The sequence below is a fragment of the Acanthochromis polyacanthus genome, chromosome 13, assembly GCF_021347895.1.
Source record: "Acanthochromis polyacanthus isolate Apoly-LR-REF ecotype Palm Island chromosome 13, KAUST_Apoly_ChrSc, whole genome shotgun sequence".
Taxonomy (NCBI): Eukaryota; Metazoa; Chordata; class Actinopteri; family Pomacentridae; genus Acanthochromis; species Acanthochromis polyacanthus.
In genome coordinates, this window is record NC_067125.1 from 37,126,176 (window position 1) to 37,143,103 (window position 16,928).

Here is a 16,928-nt window from a genome sequence, read left to right on the forward strand (position 1 = left end):
AGAGGCCTGGCTGCCGAGCTTCACTGTAAAGTGCTTGGCTGATTGGAAGGGACATTTTTCCAATGGCGCAGCGCTGCCTCTAATATTCTGTTTGTCGTTGGGTGTGAGGCTGATTTATCACGCCTCCTCTCCTGCTGACATTCAGATTCACTTTGATTGGCGGCTGGACGGAATGACACCCACCACTACCAGCACTGCTAACATCACTACGGCACGCATGCACAAACACACACAGTCAGTGTGATGCTCTGTGTGCTCACAGGCAGGTATACAGTGGATATGAATATGCCTATTCCGCCAACACTTTCCCACTTACGTTTAGACATGAAGACATGGGCTTGCATACATATACTCGCTTATGAACTTGCACAAACACACAAAGACTAAGTGGATAACTGCTGAGCTGAACTCTGTCTTCGGCATGCTAGTTTGGATGTGCTGTATTGGGTTTATTGAACAAACGTGGGCAGACTACTGTTCTTTTGTTGTTCTCTCACCTCACGAACTCTTTAATATGATAGCCTTTCTCACTTCTAATACTCACTTACTGTACCCGGCCTAAGGCCCAAGCTACCACACTCTTGCGTTGAATAACTGCCACCCCCACCCCCCATCCCTCCTTAATAACTCTATAACTCACCTCAGCCTTAGATTTAATTGCTTATCTGTGTGTAAACGTATTAACCCTCTGCTGTATCTGTTTTGCTGCCGTCCCGGGGGCCTGACAAGCCTCTCCGACTGCCGTGCCTTACATCCAATGAATAGTCCTTCTCTGAGCGGTAATAGGGAATCAGCATCGTAGCAGCAAGCATTGGCGGCGTGTAAGAGATAAATCAGATTGGGGGTCTTGCTTTGCCAGTTTATTGAATCTAAATTGCATGCGCGCTTGGCCCCCGCCGGCCCTACACGGCCCATCCATCTCCCGGCTGATAATGGAGCGGGCCCGATTCCACCTGGTGGGAGCATTATTACATTTCCCCTCTAACGAGACCCAGCTAATCCTGCCAAGGGAGGAATGAAGAGAATAGGAGAGGAGAAGAGGGAAGTGAAGGAAAATGTTGGGGGAGGAGGAGGAGAAGAAAGGAGAAAAAAGAAGGGAGGAGAAAAGAGATAGATGAGGAGATTCTGTTAAAAGATGAAAAGATCCATCCTGGCAGCCTGCCTCTACCTCCCACTCTCCCTCTTTCTCTCTTTCTCACTTTCTTCCTCTCTGTTGCTGCGAATAAAACATCTTCCAGCGCCATCAGAGCTACATGGCCCCTGGGCCCCTGAGCTGCAATTACACTCATAATCACAATGCGATTTCACTGACGCTCTCCGCCCCTTCCCACTGCCATCCCTCCTCTTTCTCTCCTCCCCTGCAGCCAAGACTGAACGAAGTCTAAATGAAGTGAAAGGCCTCTCCTCTCCCCAACACCCGGCCGTTTATTACCCGCTTTAATAAAAGTCCATCACAGAATTATCCTACAATGAACTGGAGCCTCTAAGTTGCCAAGAAATATACTTCCAATAAGTGCTCTCTGCACACAGACATGCCTATATGGGTGGAGTTGTTAATTCTCTTTATATGCTTTTTACAGCTGTAACGTTAACAGGCTTTTCATGATAGTACAGCAAAGTATGTTGCTTTAATGTATTTTTTGTGTTTAATCTTTTTTAAAGCAGAGCTCCTTATTGATGTAATTAAATCATATCCCTGGCTCAGCGCTCAGGCCTACTTTCATTGTTTTGAGGGGGCAGGAGCCCCGTGAGGCAGTGCACTGATGAGAGATGGATAAACAGTTTGATTTGCTGCTATCGCCCCCAGGCACAGTGTACTGGAGAGATGAGCAAGAGAAGGAAGAGAAAGCATTAAAAATGGGGAGGGGTGGGATAGGGCAAAACAGAAGGAGAGGAGCGAGCAAGAGGATAAGAGAACCTGTTGGGGGAGGGATGAAGGGATAGAGGTGGAGGATAAGCATGCAAAGAAAAAGAGGCGACAAATCACTCCTGTTGTTTGTGTACATGTTTGTGTGCGTTCAGGCAAAGCTTTTTCTCTTATTTTTGCTTGTTTGTCTGCCTGTTTCTCTTGCTGTTTTAGTTCTTCCTTTATCCTACATGGCCCCCATCTATCCGTCTATCTCCCTTTCTCTTTCTTCCCTCCACTTTCTCCCCGTCTGCCTTCCACTCCATCACACCACCAATACCGCTCCGTCTCCTACCTGCCTCTCAGTAGCCCCAAGCAAAGAGTGAACTGAAGAACACAGAGAAGTTCATTCACACACACACACAAAAAAAACACACACACATGCACACACAGGTGTGTGAAACACAAATTCACATCTGTGCATACAAACAAGAAAACCTGCGACTGTATTTGCTAAGAGATGCAAGATGCTGCAGACCGTGGTTTGATTCTTGGCACATTTGTACTGACACAAACTTACTGAATTATGGCTGTGTTCGCTAAGAGACATGGATCGGCTGATGTTGATTTGGTGAGGCTTGCTTCCATAAACACATACACACACATGCACGTGCACACACACACACACACACACACACACACACACACACACACACACACACACACACACACACACACCCCAGCTGAGGGAGGTAGAGGAGGGTTCAGTCATCCATGTAGAGTCATTGTTAGTAAAGATGCGGAACCTCCAGACTTAACCAGCCGTAACAGCAGTGTGACGGGTTCTTTGTCTACGCCAATTACTGAACAAAAACAGCAGTGCAGTCACAGAGAGACTAGCACAACCCATGGCCTCCTGCATCCACACACACACACACACTCACGGATGTATGTGTTGTATTTTTATGTAACATATTTACTTGCAGTAAAAACTCCAACACAAAAAAGACACAAAATGAGGAGCGTGCACAAAACACACAAGCATTTGCAGGCATCTTGAGCGGTGCAATAAACCACATTTGGACACCCACATCTGTGCCCTAACACAAACACGCTGTAAGCACTCACACTTACACCCACTCTTATATTGTATTAACTTCCCCAAAACTGTGCGCCGCTCTCATTCTCTTCCTCCCCCTTCTCTCTCGTCTGCTCACTCTCTTCTTCTGTTTCCCTCCCTCTTTTTTTTCTCAAAGTTTAAACTCATTAAGTGTAATGATATTGGAGACTCAATTTTACATAGCTCACTCATCAACCAAGTGAGATAGCAATAAAGGCGAATGGCTCCGCTGAGGCCCTAACGCTGCAAAATAAATGATGCGCCGCAACGGAAATGTAATTAATTTAGAGGCAGTATTGATAGTCCTGCCATACACGGCATTATATTTTTTAATGTGGCTTAACATCTTGATTATTCAGGGGGAAAGGTGGAGGAAAAGGGAGCCGAGACAACACGGTTCATGATGAGACATGCTTAAAATACCCTGACGAGTGTTTACTCCGGCTGCCTCACTTTCTCTTAAGCTTTTCATTACGCCAAGACGATAAACACCTCTCAGGAAGAAGCGCCGACTTTTAAAGTGGTATGAAGGAAAAGCAGAGAAGATTCTGTCTGGAAGGGAATAGAGAAGAATGCATCATTCATATTTTTGCAGATTTTTTTTTTTTTTGCACTTACTGTTCATTCACTGTGATGGGTCCTCTGCTAATTTTCTACATACTGTGCGATGAGCATCAATTTGTTTCAAAACACAGTATCTTCCACAGATAAAACATTTGTTTGTGCAAAATGAGACACTGAAAAATCTCATCAAATTTAAAGAAAGGGTAAATAAGTATTGCTGTTTTGTCAGTCTAGTTATGCAATCATGTACAATATTTATTTAAGGTAGAAATTTCTTCCTACCTAAATTGATCTTTTAAATTATATAGATATTTAATAACAGAACCACAGTGAGAGGTTTCTGGGGATTTGCTTTGCTCCTAACTCTGCTGTCTTTCTTTTCAGCTAAGACCGATGAAGTGCTGAAGGCCAAAGTAGCCAAGAGAGAGGAGGAGGCCCGGAAGAAACTAGAAGAAGGTGAGTGATACATGCGTGATTCTGTGTCTGTCCAACATGTTAACTTTGGCACCGATGCCAAACCAATTTTAAAAGTCTGAACTCGCAATACGCAAAACAAAGAAAATAAAAAGCAAAGCATAAACCACGAAATCTGACAAATATTGCAATATTAAAGTTGTTGGCAAGATAACAGTTGAAACAATGAAATAATTCAAGTCAGCTTTGTTTTACATTTCGCCTCCATCATCAAAAAGCCATCAATAATAACTTTGAGGACTGGGAACACAAAATACCAAAAAATATTGTGGGCTGTAAAACATCTGTTGCAGAACTTCTGTTTTCCCCATGATTGAAATGTGGAGTGTAAGAAAAGAAAATATGCTCCTGTTTCTTATATCAGGCAATCCCCACACAGTCTGCAGCATCAGTGAATTTACACAATTTTGCTCATTTAATATGTTTACATTCACAGATTAGCAACCAAATGTCTTGTACACATGACAGTTCTACTTTCACAGCTCATATATACGTTGCAAAACATGAACTCAGAGATGCTGATTACGCTCTGTAGTTTTTATTAAGACAGCTGTAATGTACATAAAAATGCAAGCAGAAAGGCAGAAATGTGCTTAGCATTGCAAGCAGTAAATTTAACTTGCTATCCCACCACCAGTAAAGGACATGGAAACACACACACATGCACACAAAGATTATCTCGATACAAATTCAAATAAAGTCAAGAGTAATTTGCAGTGGATATGCTAACAGTAATAAAAGTCCTCAGATAGAATAATGACCCTGGTCCCTTTCTGACCAGAGTGTGATATAAATGAGAATATCAAATGTGCTGTTATCAACACACTGCATGTGTCTCTGTACATGCACACACGGGCATGTGTAGTAGCGGCATTTGTTCTGCTGTGGGTGTGTTTATATTGCTAGACTCTCCCGTTTCTGTTTTTTGTCTAATTTTTTTGCGTTTGCATTGAGGATGCGTGGCAGTGTGACCTTTAAAGTTTGTTGACCTTTTAGCCAAATGAAAGTCCAGCCATCAGAAACTAATTAGCCTTGCAGTTTTGCTTTAGTTCCCCAGTTCTGGGAAGAATTGATTCCCCCTTTCTCTCTATTTCACTCTGTTTTGTTTTTGTTGCATTTTTTCCCCCAGCCTCTCCACCATTCTCACATTAATATTATTCATTTTTCTTGGTCTTAGTGCTCTTCTTGCCTACCCATTCTCTTTTCTCCTTTCTGCCTCACATAGTCTCTTTCTTCCCACTTCCATTTGTCCTCTTCAACTATTTGCACCTCTCTCCAGCTCTCCTCTCTGTGTCTTTCTTACTCGCTCTTCTCTCATCTCTGTGTGGAAGCATTGCCAAAGTGGTGACTAAGTGCCTTGCTTGGGGCAACAGATCAAGGCTCCCAGTCAAATAGCTTTCTTAAGCAAAGTTCACACTGCACTGTTGCCTCTTTTTGGAATCAGTTGACTCTTTCTCCCCTTTGCTCAAAGCTCCCTCTTCCCTCACTCCAACTGTTCATTCTGTGTGAAAAAAAGGTGTTGTGCTTGATTGTGTAGTGGAGCGGCGCGGCAAGGCATGCTGTGCAAGCTCTGCCTTCGAGGATGATCGTTTTGCTCTTCTCCCTGCACAGGGACGCATGAAGTGAGATCAGAGAGACACGACAAAGTGGCCCTGATGACTCGCCCTTGCCTAGGTAGCAAGGGGAGCCAGTGGCACCATCACAAATACACATGAACACGCACAGACACAAGCAGAGTCAGCTGGCTCTATCCTCTTCTGCCCTTCCTCCCAGCACAGCTAAAATGGAGGAGGTGTGCCACTGCTGCTGCTAAACAGCAGATCACCAGGGGTCTACTTATTCCCTGCAGGGCCTCTCAGGGGTCAACGCAACTAGAAAGTTTACACTTGAACCTCTAAGTCAACTGAAATGAGAAAACCTTTTAAAGAGAATGGAGGGGAGAAGTGAAGAACACTACCACCTACACTCCTCGTTCATAAATAGATTCACATCCTAGACTGGCAATGTATTTGAGTTAGTTTAGCCCTAATCGAAACCACCGAGATCTGATTCATGTGGATGCTATGATATGCAAGCTATTATTGTAGCGAACTGTGGCTGCATACTGTGGAGCCCTGAGAGAAGAGAGGGGTTTTTATCAGCAGAGTTTACTGAGAGAGAGGAAGGAGAGGATCAATAACTGGCCCTGTGGTCATCAGTTAACAAAGTAGTCTCCACTTAAAAGGAGTGTTTGGCTCTCTGGTTAAGGGCAGCCAGATGATGCTAGCGGTTGAAAAAGGAAACATATGATATGAAAGGGTGTGAGAATGAGAGGGGTGGATGAGTCCTTTGTTAGTTGCATGCCTTGTTTAGGCTATTAAAGCTGAGAGATGTTGTTTGTTTGCCCAGGGGGCTTTTAGCTAACGTGGTGAGTCCAGCTATAATAAGATGGACTGACTGCCAGTGTAACACAGACTGTTTGTGTGGACTCTACTGTCAGCTGGCACTTTACTGAAGGCAGAGTATAACGAGAGTCACTTTGTGTACTCTGGAGAGTAACCTGAATCTGACAAATTACAGCCATTAAGAATCTCTTACTGACCTAAAGTTACGCATCTTGTCCTTTACTTGTCAACTGTTGTATTATTTCTTCAGGTGCATTCTTTGTCCTATTTTTTTTTGCAAAATTTAGCTGGACTGTAATTAAATGCAGCGACCACTGGTATCTAATCAGAAATTTAACCACTCAGTCCAATCAGGAATGTTTACTGGTAGTGTAATTTATCTGGGAAAAAAAAAATGTGAGAAAAAAATACATGGGGTGAAGCTTTTTATTTCCGTTGTTGATCAGTCGGCCAATTATTTTTCCAATTAAGTGTTTTGTGTTTAAAATGTACAAAAACTGTGAGGAAAAGAAAACATTTCATTTTCCAGAAGTCAAAGTTGTCCTTATTAAAATTATTTGTTTTACTCAACACACTCATGATAGTCAGCTGATTATCATATGTGGCATAGAAAAGTAGCAAAATGTTACACTGATATGATAATTGCTTATCAGTATGGTTTCTAATTTATTAACTAGTTTTTGTGTTGATGCACTCACCAGTTTATTTAGTTATTTGTAATTTATTTCAAGTGTGATCACTTGTGCAGAGGTTTTGCAATGCAAGGATAACTGTTTTCTGGTGCAGTATTTGAAGGTGTTTCCTCTAATCCAACTGGGAATGACAAAGATTGATAGCGAGAATTTCAAATATGATGAGAACGCCTCCGTTGCAATTAAGTTTGTCATCAATCTGTGTCTCATTTGGCTTTATTAAGACCTTATGATAATTTGTGCTTGTCTTCATAGCCATAAGAATTAAAGAAAAGGGGAACTTATCAACCAGTTGGCATTAAAAATTAGTGTTAAATGCCTCATCGCCCCATTTAGCTCCAACATACACCCTAAATGCACTCTCTCAACACTGTCGTCTGGTGAAATCTGGGCCCTGTGTGTCGTTTATGAGCCACTGAGAGGAACATATTTTCATTTATGCAGCCATTCTCCGACATACAGAATTATGAAGATATGAATTGGACACTCGCCTATAGCCTGCGGATGGTATTTTAGCCCCGAACCTGATCTGTCCCCATTACCTCAAACCACCACCAGATTGGGAGATCATATATTTTAATGAGACGTATAATAGCTCTTTAACCCATATCATTAGGGGAATATATACCTACCGTTTGCTCTTTTGGCAGTTAAACGAAAGGACTGTTTCCCTAATTACGCGGTGTGTAGGACAGGTCACGGGTTGGGTGTGTACCTGTCTGTGTGTGTGTCTGTGTTCAGGAATTATATGACCATTAAATATTCAACCGCAGGCCCCCCTCCAGCCCCAGCTCCCCCCCCACCTCCTCCTCCTCGACCCAAGCATCCATTAACGCCTCATCACCGTTTAACTAGCTCTGTTGTCAATCACCACAGGGCCTCGGCTGAAACGGAAAATGTCTGGATTTGGTTTCCTGCCTTACTTGTTCAACATATAGAAAACAGAGAGTGAGTGAGGGATGTCTCAAGTCAAGGGCAATCAATAGACGTGAAATATCATTAAGGTTGAAGGTGCATGCACCATCATTTGTTCGAAATAATATTTCTCTTGTTACATATGATTGCATGCTCGGCCAAACAATTTGTCGGTCAGCTAAAATTTCAGCTCCGCACACAAATGTTTGCGTGCAATGCCGCTGTTCGTGTGTGTGCCCGCAATAAATGATGTGGTCCCTTTTCTAATTGAAAATAATAACTAATTCACGGATAACAAGCTCTTGTATAATCCAAAGCCATATCCCTTCAGTTCTTGCCTATCTCGGCTGTAATAAAAGACAGGAAATGAGAGGCAAGTGAGAGTGGTGGCTTGGACATTGACGCTTAATGTAATCTGCCTTGAAATCAAATTATTTGACCTGGAAAGCCTAACAATACAAAACTCCTGCCAGGCTGCTGTTAAATATTTAGCACGTACCTGTCATGAATACAAATGGCGCACAAATTAGAATCTACAGGCGCGTGACCCCCATATCACACCCCAGGAGCACGGGGGGGCTGGCTCTGCTTTAAATGTTTTAATTACCGGGGCCATGGTGTGGCGTGCCACGCTACCTCACCGAGCAGCATCACTTGAAGGACAAGCGGTGAAATTCATCCGCTGGTAAACACGAGTGATCTGGTGTCCATGATCTCATCACATTAACTAAAACATGAGGATTCAATAAGGAGAGTGTCTAAATTATACCAAGCTATAATTATAGTTCCCAGCATCCTCGCTCAGGGTGCACCGTTATACTTTTCTTAAGCTGCGTTCCTTCCACTGGCTATATGATCCACCGGAGGACTCGAGGGAGGCACTGTATTGCTCTTGTGCACTCTGCGCTGAAGGAAGATCTGTCTCAGTGATTTTGATGTAAGAAAATCTGGTTTGTATTGATTTGGTATTGATTAGTGGAGTTAGCCTCATCTCCTGTCGTTACTTCAGATAAATGGCCTTATTTGTTGTGTTATTATGTTCAACACAATCATGCCAGGAACAGTCAGAGGAATATTGAACCGACACTTCATTGGCTTCTATTTGTTCCAGGAATTAAAGGATCTTTCCTGCCAGTATAGCGCTGCATAGAACGTGGAAAATGGAGCACACTGACAATCAATTACACCTTCACTTTAAAGGTTTTCTTCAAACACAGTCTTACAGATGATCATTCCACATTTATTTCTGATTTTTATGCTGCCTAAATAATGATTGATTTAGAGATGAATAGTGCTACAGACTCAGTCTAACCATCTCTCTTTTTATTTCCTCCTCTCTCCTCCCTATTCATTCAGGTTTGTGGTTCCCCCCACGTTGAAATGATTAGTTATGCAAGGCTTGTAAGCACTGAATCAGAGTTATGGTCCCCAGGGAAATAAATTTGGCAGAAAATCAGTGTGAGAAGATTTAATTATCACGAGGAGACCTTTTTTCCTTGCCTTGGCCCACTGAAGCCCAAACTCCTCTCCTCTCTCTCCCGTTGCATGCTCAGCTCCACAGGCTGCAGCCAAAAAAGCCCTGGCGTGCAGCATGGACGCCAGCCCTCTCCTTGCCTTCCTTCTCCTCCCAATTTGTTTCATTGCATGGTGATAAGCCAAGCAATTACTGCTTTATTGATTTTTCATCACTGCAAATTTAAAGTTGATTTTTTCCCCCCCTACCTCTCGCTTCCCCTCTTTCCCCTCAGAGATAGCTCGGCAAGGTGATTAGGTGACCTCCTGTCCCATGCGCTGCTGGTCCCGTGAACGAGTGGAGGGGAATGCTGAATTCGGCTAACCCCATTTGACCCCTTGTTGTCCCGGGGTAATGGGATGCTGATGCCGCCCGCTGTGGCTGTCACTTCTGCAGCTATGGAGCCTATAGCTTAATAATTCCTATAAGGATATCTGTGGAATGCCATCTTTGACTCGATAGAAGCCGAGCTATCTCTGCACATAGGCTAGATTACACAGAAAATGACCACCAAGCTTCCATCCAGTCTTCATTCAGGTCAAGTAGACAAATGATTGACAGCACCCTTTTACCCTCTGTGATTGGTAATCGTTTCTTGGGTCACCCTTATCAATTAACCTGCTGCCAGTGAAACCAATGTACGTTCAGCAGCTTTGCATTCAGTCACCAGGTTGATATATTTTCCAGATTTAGTGCCCATTCCATTTACGTTTAGGATATTATCAGGGAAATTTGTTGAAAATTAAGATACTAAATGTGAACATCAGTTTTGATTAAATGAATGTTTAGAGCCTGAAAATAAAACTTAGTTTGTAAGTGCCTTCACTTAATTTACCACACATATATTTAATCAAGTTTTTTAAAGTATTTTTGGAATTAATAGGTACTCATTTTGCACAAACTGATTTTAAAAACCAGCTATCTAACTAATTAATCAACCATTTTGGCCAAAATATTGGAATTAGGTTTGAAGGAAGAGAAGCAGTTTGCCGCTCTAACTAAAAACATTCCCAGTATGTGAAAGTGGCTTCCACACACATGTATGTCTGGACATGATCACACACAGCAGCAGTGTAGTGCAGTCGAACAGGGTGGTCAGACTGCTGTGATTAGACACACCCGCAGACTGCTGCAGGTCAAAGTGCTGGCATCCTGGGTGGCTCTGGCCATGTGGTCGCCCCTGCAAAGGTTTGTCATTAGACATCAGAGGTCACTAAAGAGTGTGTGTGCTGTGTATGTGTTAGGGAGGCAGTAATATGTGCGTGTAGATCTCGTTTTTTAATGTTGTGTGTGCGACTGTGCTGTTGCAATGCCTGTAATGAAACTGCATGGGAGTCACCAGTGTGTGTCTGTGTGTGTGTGTGTGTCTGTGTGTGTGTTTTGAAGTAAGCATATCGTCAGCAAACAAAGCAATAGAGTATAAATTAGCAAAATATAGTTACTTACTAGGATCATTTTAAAATTTGCATAGGACACATTGAACTTTATTTGTGTTAAAACTGTGAGTGATGCGATGGTCACATTGCACATTGGATCCATAATTGTATTTTTGCATGCATTTAATCTATTCTAATTACACTGGACCTCCAGTAATTTGTAATAAATGCAGAGGTCATCATTCATCTTAATGCTATGCAAATCAGCCATGTCCTTAATTTGTAAAGCAAAAAACTCCACCACAAATTACTTAACATTTTCTGCCAAACTCTGATTTCCTTTGATAATATTAGTCCTATGTGAGTGGGCCTCTCTGTGATTTGTTGTGCTTTTTTTCCTTTTTGTTGTTTTCTGTGCACCTTTCTTCTGAAGGCTGTGTTGGCAATTGTAAATAAAAGTTTGGACAGAATTTTCGGTGCACATTCTGGAGGCTCATGTCACTGCACAGCGTGTATTTGCTGTCTTTTAACAGGCTCAGCGGTTATTATGTGACAGCCTATTAACAGTAACATTACGGCCGGTGATAACAATGTCAGTAAATTCAAGTAAAACACAGACTTTGCTTATCTCGTGTGAATGCGCCACGTGAAGACGGGTGTGGAGAGGTTACTTTTAACTCACTCAGTGCTAGTCCTTTGAGAATAGGGCTAAAGTGGACATCTTTTTGTAAATCCATCACGAAATTTAACCTGTGTTCTGAGCAGATGAGAAGAAGGTTTTGTATCAATTAACTGGTTTTTCATGTTGGAGCACCTTGAGTTTCTGGATTTAAATTTGTGTTTAAGTATAAACAGTCAAGTACATCCCAGAGCCATGTTTAGAGCGTTGTCACAATTCCTTAAACAAGTCCTGAGGTGTGCAGTCACCAAGTGAAATTAAATTTAACCTGCTCCGCTTTGTATGTCATCAGAGGTGCAAAAAGATCATGTTGGTATTTTTTTCTGGGGTATTCCTGCTCCTAAAACTCATGATAACTCGTGATAAACTCTGCTTCTGCCATGTGAGCACATCCCGTGATCGGACTGTAGACAGAGGAGTACTTTTGGAGAAATTAGTCAAGTATTGAAGTGAGTGTGGGATAGGTTGACAGCCGAAGAATGTGGAAGGGGAAGGGTCACCACACCGAACAGTGCACCATTAATGCCCATGCATATTAACACACACAGCACCATGGTGCATGACTGATAGACCCCTCACTTCCATGCTAATACTGCTGACAGATTTCAAACATATCAAGACTGACTGGACATTATAATGACACGACTGTTCATGCATCTCATTCCTGTAAATCAGACAATGCAGGAAAATCATTTGCAGTGAGGAGTTTTAGATTTACATGCAAATGATAATGTCACTTTTGTTTTGTTATTTTGCATGATTCCGTCCAATAAGGCAGAATAAAGGAGAGTAATGTATTACACAGCGCCAAGGTTATTAGTCTACAACTGAGGTCAGAAGAGGAGGAGGTAGGGGACATTTCCTAATTAATTACTACTCAGACACACTCACACACACATACACACACGGGCATGACCTTTACTAATATAGTTTGTAGCAGACCACACAAACAGAACTCTCTCTGCCTCCCTTTTCCTGTTTCACCAACACACACAGACACACACACACCCTGTCAGCAGCCAGCAGAGTTAAAGGGAGAATCAATTACAACTCAACTAAGGGGAAGGAGTTGGTTGCTTGATGGCTACATGTCAAGAAGACTGTAGGTCACGGGCCGTGCGCGCCTGTTTGTGAGTTCATGTTCATGTATCAGAGTCCATTTCCAGGATTCTGATTACATCATTTTCATTTTAAAGACCTTGCTCCAATTAAGTAATTAGTTGCTTGGTGTTTCTCTAATTATAGAGTTGTTCATAAAAGAGCTGCTGACCAGCGCCGGATCGAAAAATGGAGAGCGCTGCACTTTTTCCTCCGTTCAACGCACACATGCGTGCAGTCCGGTTTAAAATCAAGTTAATGCAGTCAAATGCTTGTTATTTCTGGTAAAGGGCAGGCGGGACTCTGCATTTCTAATCACACTAAAACAGCACTGTGCTTAATAAAGAGCGCTCTGAGTCTCAAAGACAGATAGGCAATTATTGTGCCCCAGGTTACTGAAAAGTGAAGAGTCAAAACATGCAAAAAGAGTTTAACATAAATGGTCCATTTTCTGTATTGCACTGTTTTATATGTTATTTTAAAAATAACTTGTATCCTGTTAACTAAACCAAACCTTAACAATAAGCATGTACTTAAAAAAAAGTTTATTATCAGAGGTGAAAGCTCACAAAAAACAGCAAAACGTTTAATGCTATGATAATTTAATTTAATATGGCAACAGAAAGTATAATAGAAAATGTTAGGAATGCCACCAATCCCCCACTTTAAGGCTGTCAACAGAGAAAGTGGCTGTGATCTTGAAGATCTCACCACTCAGCCTGTGAAAGCTTCACTATTTAATGAGATTCTGTGATGCTGCCCAGACTCAGGACATCGGCTAACACTCATACTACTCTCTTTTCCTCCCTCCCTCGCACACTCGCACACACAGCAAAAGAAACACACCCACCTGGTTTTGGTTAGCCCTCTATATTTGTAGTTAGCACTGTGCTGTCAGGTCGGCAGGAAAAGTCAGCTCTTAGCGAGGATTTTAGATAAATACCTAACTTATATTTAAAAATAAAAAAACACAGCTAAATTTAAACTTTGTTTTTACCATTTTCCCAAAAGGTAGACACTTAATGCATTATTTATACACATGATAGCGGTAGGTACAATGTCAACAATAAATAAAACATCGCTCCCTTGTCATCCCTGATGAATAATAGTAAATACTGAATGTTCGATTTTTTTTTGAGTTGCAATGTGGTTTTGTTTTTGCATAATTTCCCTAACAATATCCCATCCAAGACAAAAAAAATTGTGTCTGAGGTATGCATGACGCATACAGGAACAAACAAATAATGGATAAATTCTTTAGATCACTCAGCGTAGTTTTGAGAACAGAAACAAATTAGATGCAGCATAATTTTCTATAAATACACTTTGTGGCTTCAGATATTGCATACGAAATATTGACAGATGTATGGATGGAAGGATTGACTGGGTCCAATGTGTTGTTCCTCCCCAGGATTTCATTACGGTTACAGACAAATGGAGGCTAAACTCATGCATTTAATAGTCATAGCCAGATTATTTGGCAAATACGGGGTCAGCTGAGGAGAGGAAGTTGAGAGGATGGATGAGCAAAATGGGGTTGAATGACAGAAGCGAGAGAGAGGTGGTGGTGGTGAGCAGAGGGGGGATGAGTGGAGATGTGGAAGGAGATAGCCGAGCATGGCGCGTGGCTGCCATGTCATCCTGTCATTAGCAGGTTGTTTGGGTCTTTAATTCATCATTCAGACCTTTATTGACTGGAGAGTGGGAGATCACTATCAGCAGGAGACACTACAAAAGTGTGTGTGTGTGTGTGAGACACTCAGTCACCAGCTGCTCTTCATTTCCTGATGCCAAATAGATATCTCATAAGATCATATAAACATATCACATGGCATATCTGCTAAGGTCAAATAATGCCGGAGGCTGCGTTTTTGGCCATTTTCTCCAAAGAACGTGATCATGTGTGGTAAGCCGAGTTTCACCTGAATGTTGCTATGAGTCAGGTTTTAGTAAGACAGCTGAGCATTAGTGATGTGCGACAGGCCCTTGATGAGTGTGACAGGAGTTGACAGAACAGAAAACTCCGCAGAGACCAGTTGACACTGATAACAAGTTGAGCACCACAGGGGATTGCTTTGCTTGTGTATGTATTGTGGTGGATGGTGCATTGTTGGGTTATAGAGACATGTGGCTTTTTTGAAAGGGGGGTGTGTGGGTAATATATGAGTGACTGTGTGTGGTCTCATGGGAACGCACATTAGACTAGCTTAGCCACCTGCTCTGTCATTGAACATCTCACTGCTCGCACTTACAAACACATAAATACATACGCGCACTCCTTGGGGACAGACTCTGGACATCTGGCTCAGCTTGTCAGAATTTTTCCTTCATTTTGTGTGACCTGTTGACCCCGGCGGGCATCAGCATCACAGCGTCCCACCTCTTCATTGTTGCAGCGCTACCATTGGTGGATCACTGCTTTACAGTCAACTTGCAAATTCACACAGAAAAGAGGAAAACATGTGGTAATTAATATCTGCATTGTTATGACGGTTTCCTTGCCTCCTTTCTCATAACTGTTTTTGTCTGCTCTCATTATCTTTCTCACTCTGAATTACTCTATTTCTTCCTCCCTTACTCATTGAGGTCTCATTTTTCAATGCCTGAAGCTGCAGGGTATTAGTTATGCAAATATTGACATGCAGCTTTGCCCTGCTAGCTATCAATTGAAATCAGCAAATCGATGGGCCTAATAGCTGCTCATTAGCCACTTGATATATTTCCAGGGCTAACATCAAAACCTGTCAGTGGCTCCTAATCAATACAATCTAAAAGTATTACCCAACCAAGGCCCACGCCAGACGTCGTTTTAATAATAAAAGTTGTTTGTCTGGCTTTCTGAGTGGAGGTAGAGCTGTAGGTCTGACTCTGTGGGTCAGACTTAAACTTCTCTGTCATTTCAAAAAACGATATCTCATTAGCAGCAACATTCACACGCACCAAGCAGACAGTCTTCCTTTATTTGTCTGAATGACAGTGTAGCAGCAATCTTCATCTGTGAAGCAAAATGTCTCGCAGAGACTCATTTGGTGCTAATAATAAAATCTCATCAGTGGGATTTTAATAAATAACCTATTGTTTCATTTCTTTCTGTTATTGTTTGGTCCAATTCCCAGTTATGCATTGGAGCAGCCTGTTGTTTGGTCCTGGAGAATCGTACAGTAAAGACTTTGATGCAGCCAGGATGCTGCTGCTGAGAACAGGGCCAGACCGGAGCCCCTCTATCGCCCCCAGCGCACAGCCTTGCTAAGCTTAACTCAGCTGTTTGATGCCAAGCTCTGCGAGTGTGTGACTGTGTGCGTGCGTGCAGGCTTGTGTGTGTTTACTCAGCTCAGGGGTTACATAAACAAGAGCAGCTAGCCTACAGGTAAGACCCACAGGAGACCAGCCAAGAGAGAGAGAGAGAGAGAGAGTGAGAGGCAGCGCCAGTCTCTTACATTGGCATTCCCCAGGTGTTGTCGCCGTTGCTGGAGCTGGATATTTACTAATGAAGGGTGAACTGGAAAATGACTAAAGGAGATAGTAAACAAAGTTATGGCGCGCACATACACTGAACGCGCTCGTACACGTGCGAGTGTGTTAATATAGTTAAGCTGGTGGACGCCGGCGTCCATGCATGTGTTTGTGTGCATCTCCCCCCACCACCACCACCACCACCACCACCACCACCAATGTATCTGGGCCCGCTGTAAAGAGATGGGGAGAATGTGGGCGGATGGGGGATTGGAGGCGGAGGCTGGCAGCAGGGCAGTTGGCCGCTGGTGCAGAGAGAGAAAGAGCGGGGAAGGGAGTGGGGGGAGAGTGGAGAGGAGGGGGGGTACAGCGGAGATAAATCATTAGAGAGCAGGTTATTGGAAATGCAGGGAGATAAAAGAGTGAAGAAGCCAGTAATTGCCTTAAAGATCAGACTACAAAGCATTACTTTGGATTTTACAAGGCCAGCCAGCAACAAAAGAGCAGTAATTTATGAGCTCAGTGTAAAAGAATAGCATAATTACATTAAAAATTAATGCTAATGAGGGCTAAAATGGGGAAGGTGGTTATTATGAAAGTTTGTATTCATCTTCCCTGGGTTGAATGATGGCTAGTGGCTTGATTAATGGCTTAATTTCTATCAATTAGCAGGCAAAAAAAATCTCCACTGAGACAGGCCTAAATTGAGCATTGAATTACACATCTTTACCACGGTGCAGGGAGAGAGGTAGGGGGGCAGAAGAGGGAAAGTCACTTTGTGAAACCTGGGAAACCACGAGACGTTTCTCTGAGA

At 42.6% G+C, this 16,928-nt stretch overlaps 1 protein-coding gene across 2 annotated transcripts in view; it reads left to right on the forward strand.

The window, feature by feature from the left end:
- The window catches only part of rsrc1 (arginine/serine-rich coiled-coil 1), a 120,792-nt gene that overhangs the window by 94,591 nt on the left and 9,273 nt on the right, over window positions 1-16,928 (forward strand). For both annotated transcript variants that reach the window (XM_022196110.2, XM_022196109.2), the window contains exon 7: window positions 3,915-3,986. In XM_022196110.2, coding sequence (XP_022051802.2) covers window positions 3,915-3,986 — 72 coding nt within the window. The remainder of the gene's footprint in view (window positions 1-3,914; window positions 3,987-16,928) is intronic.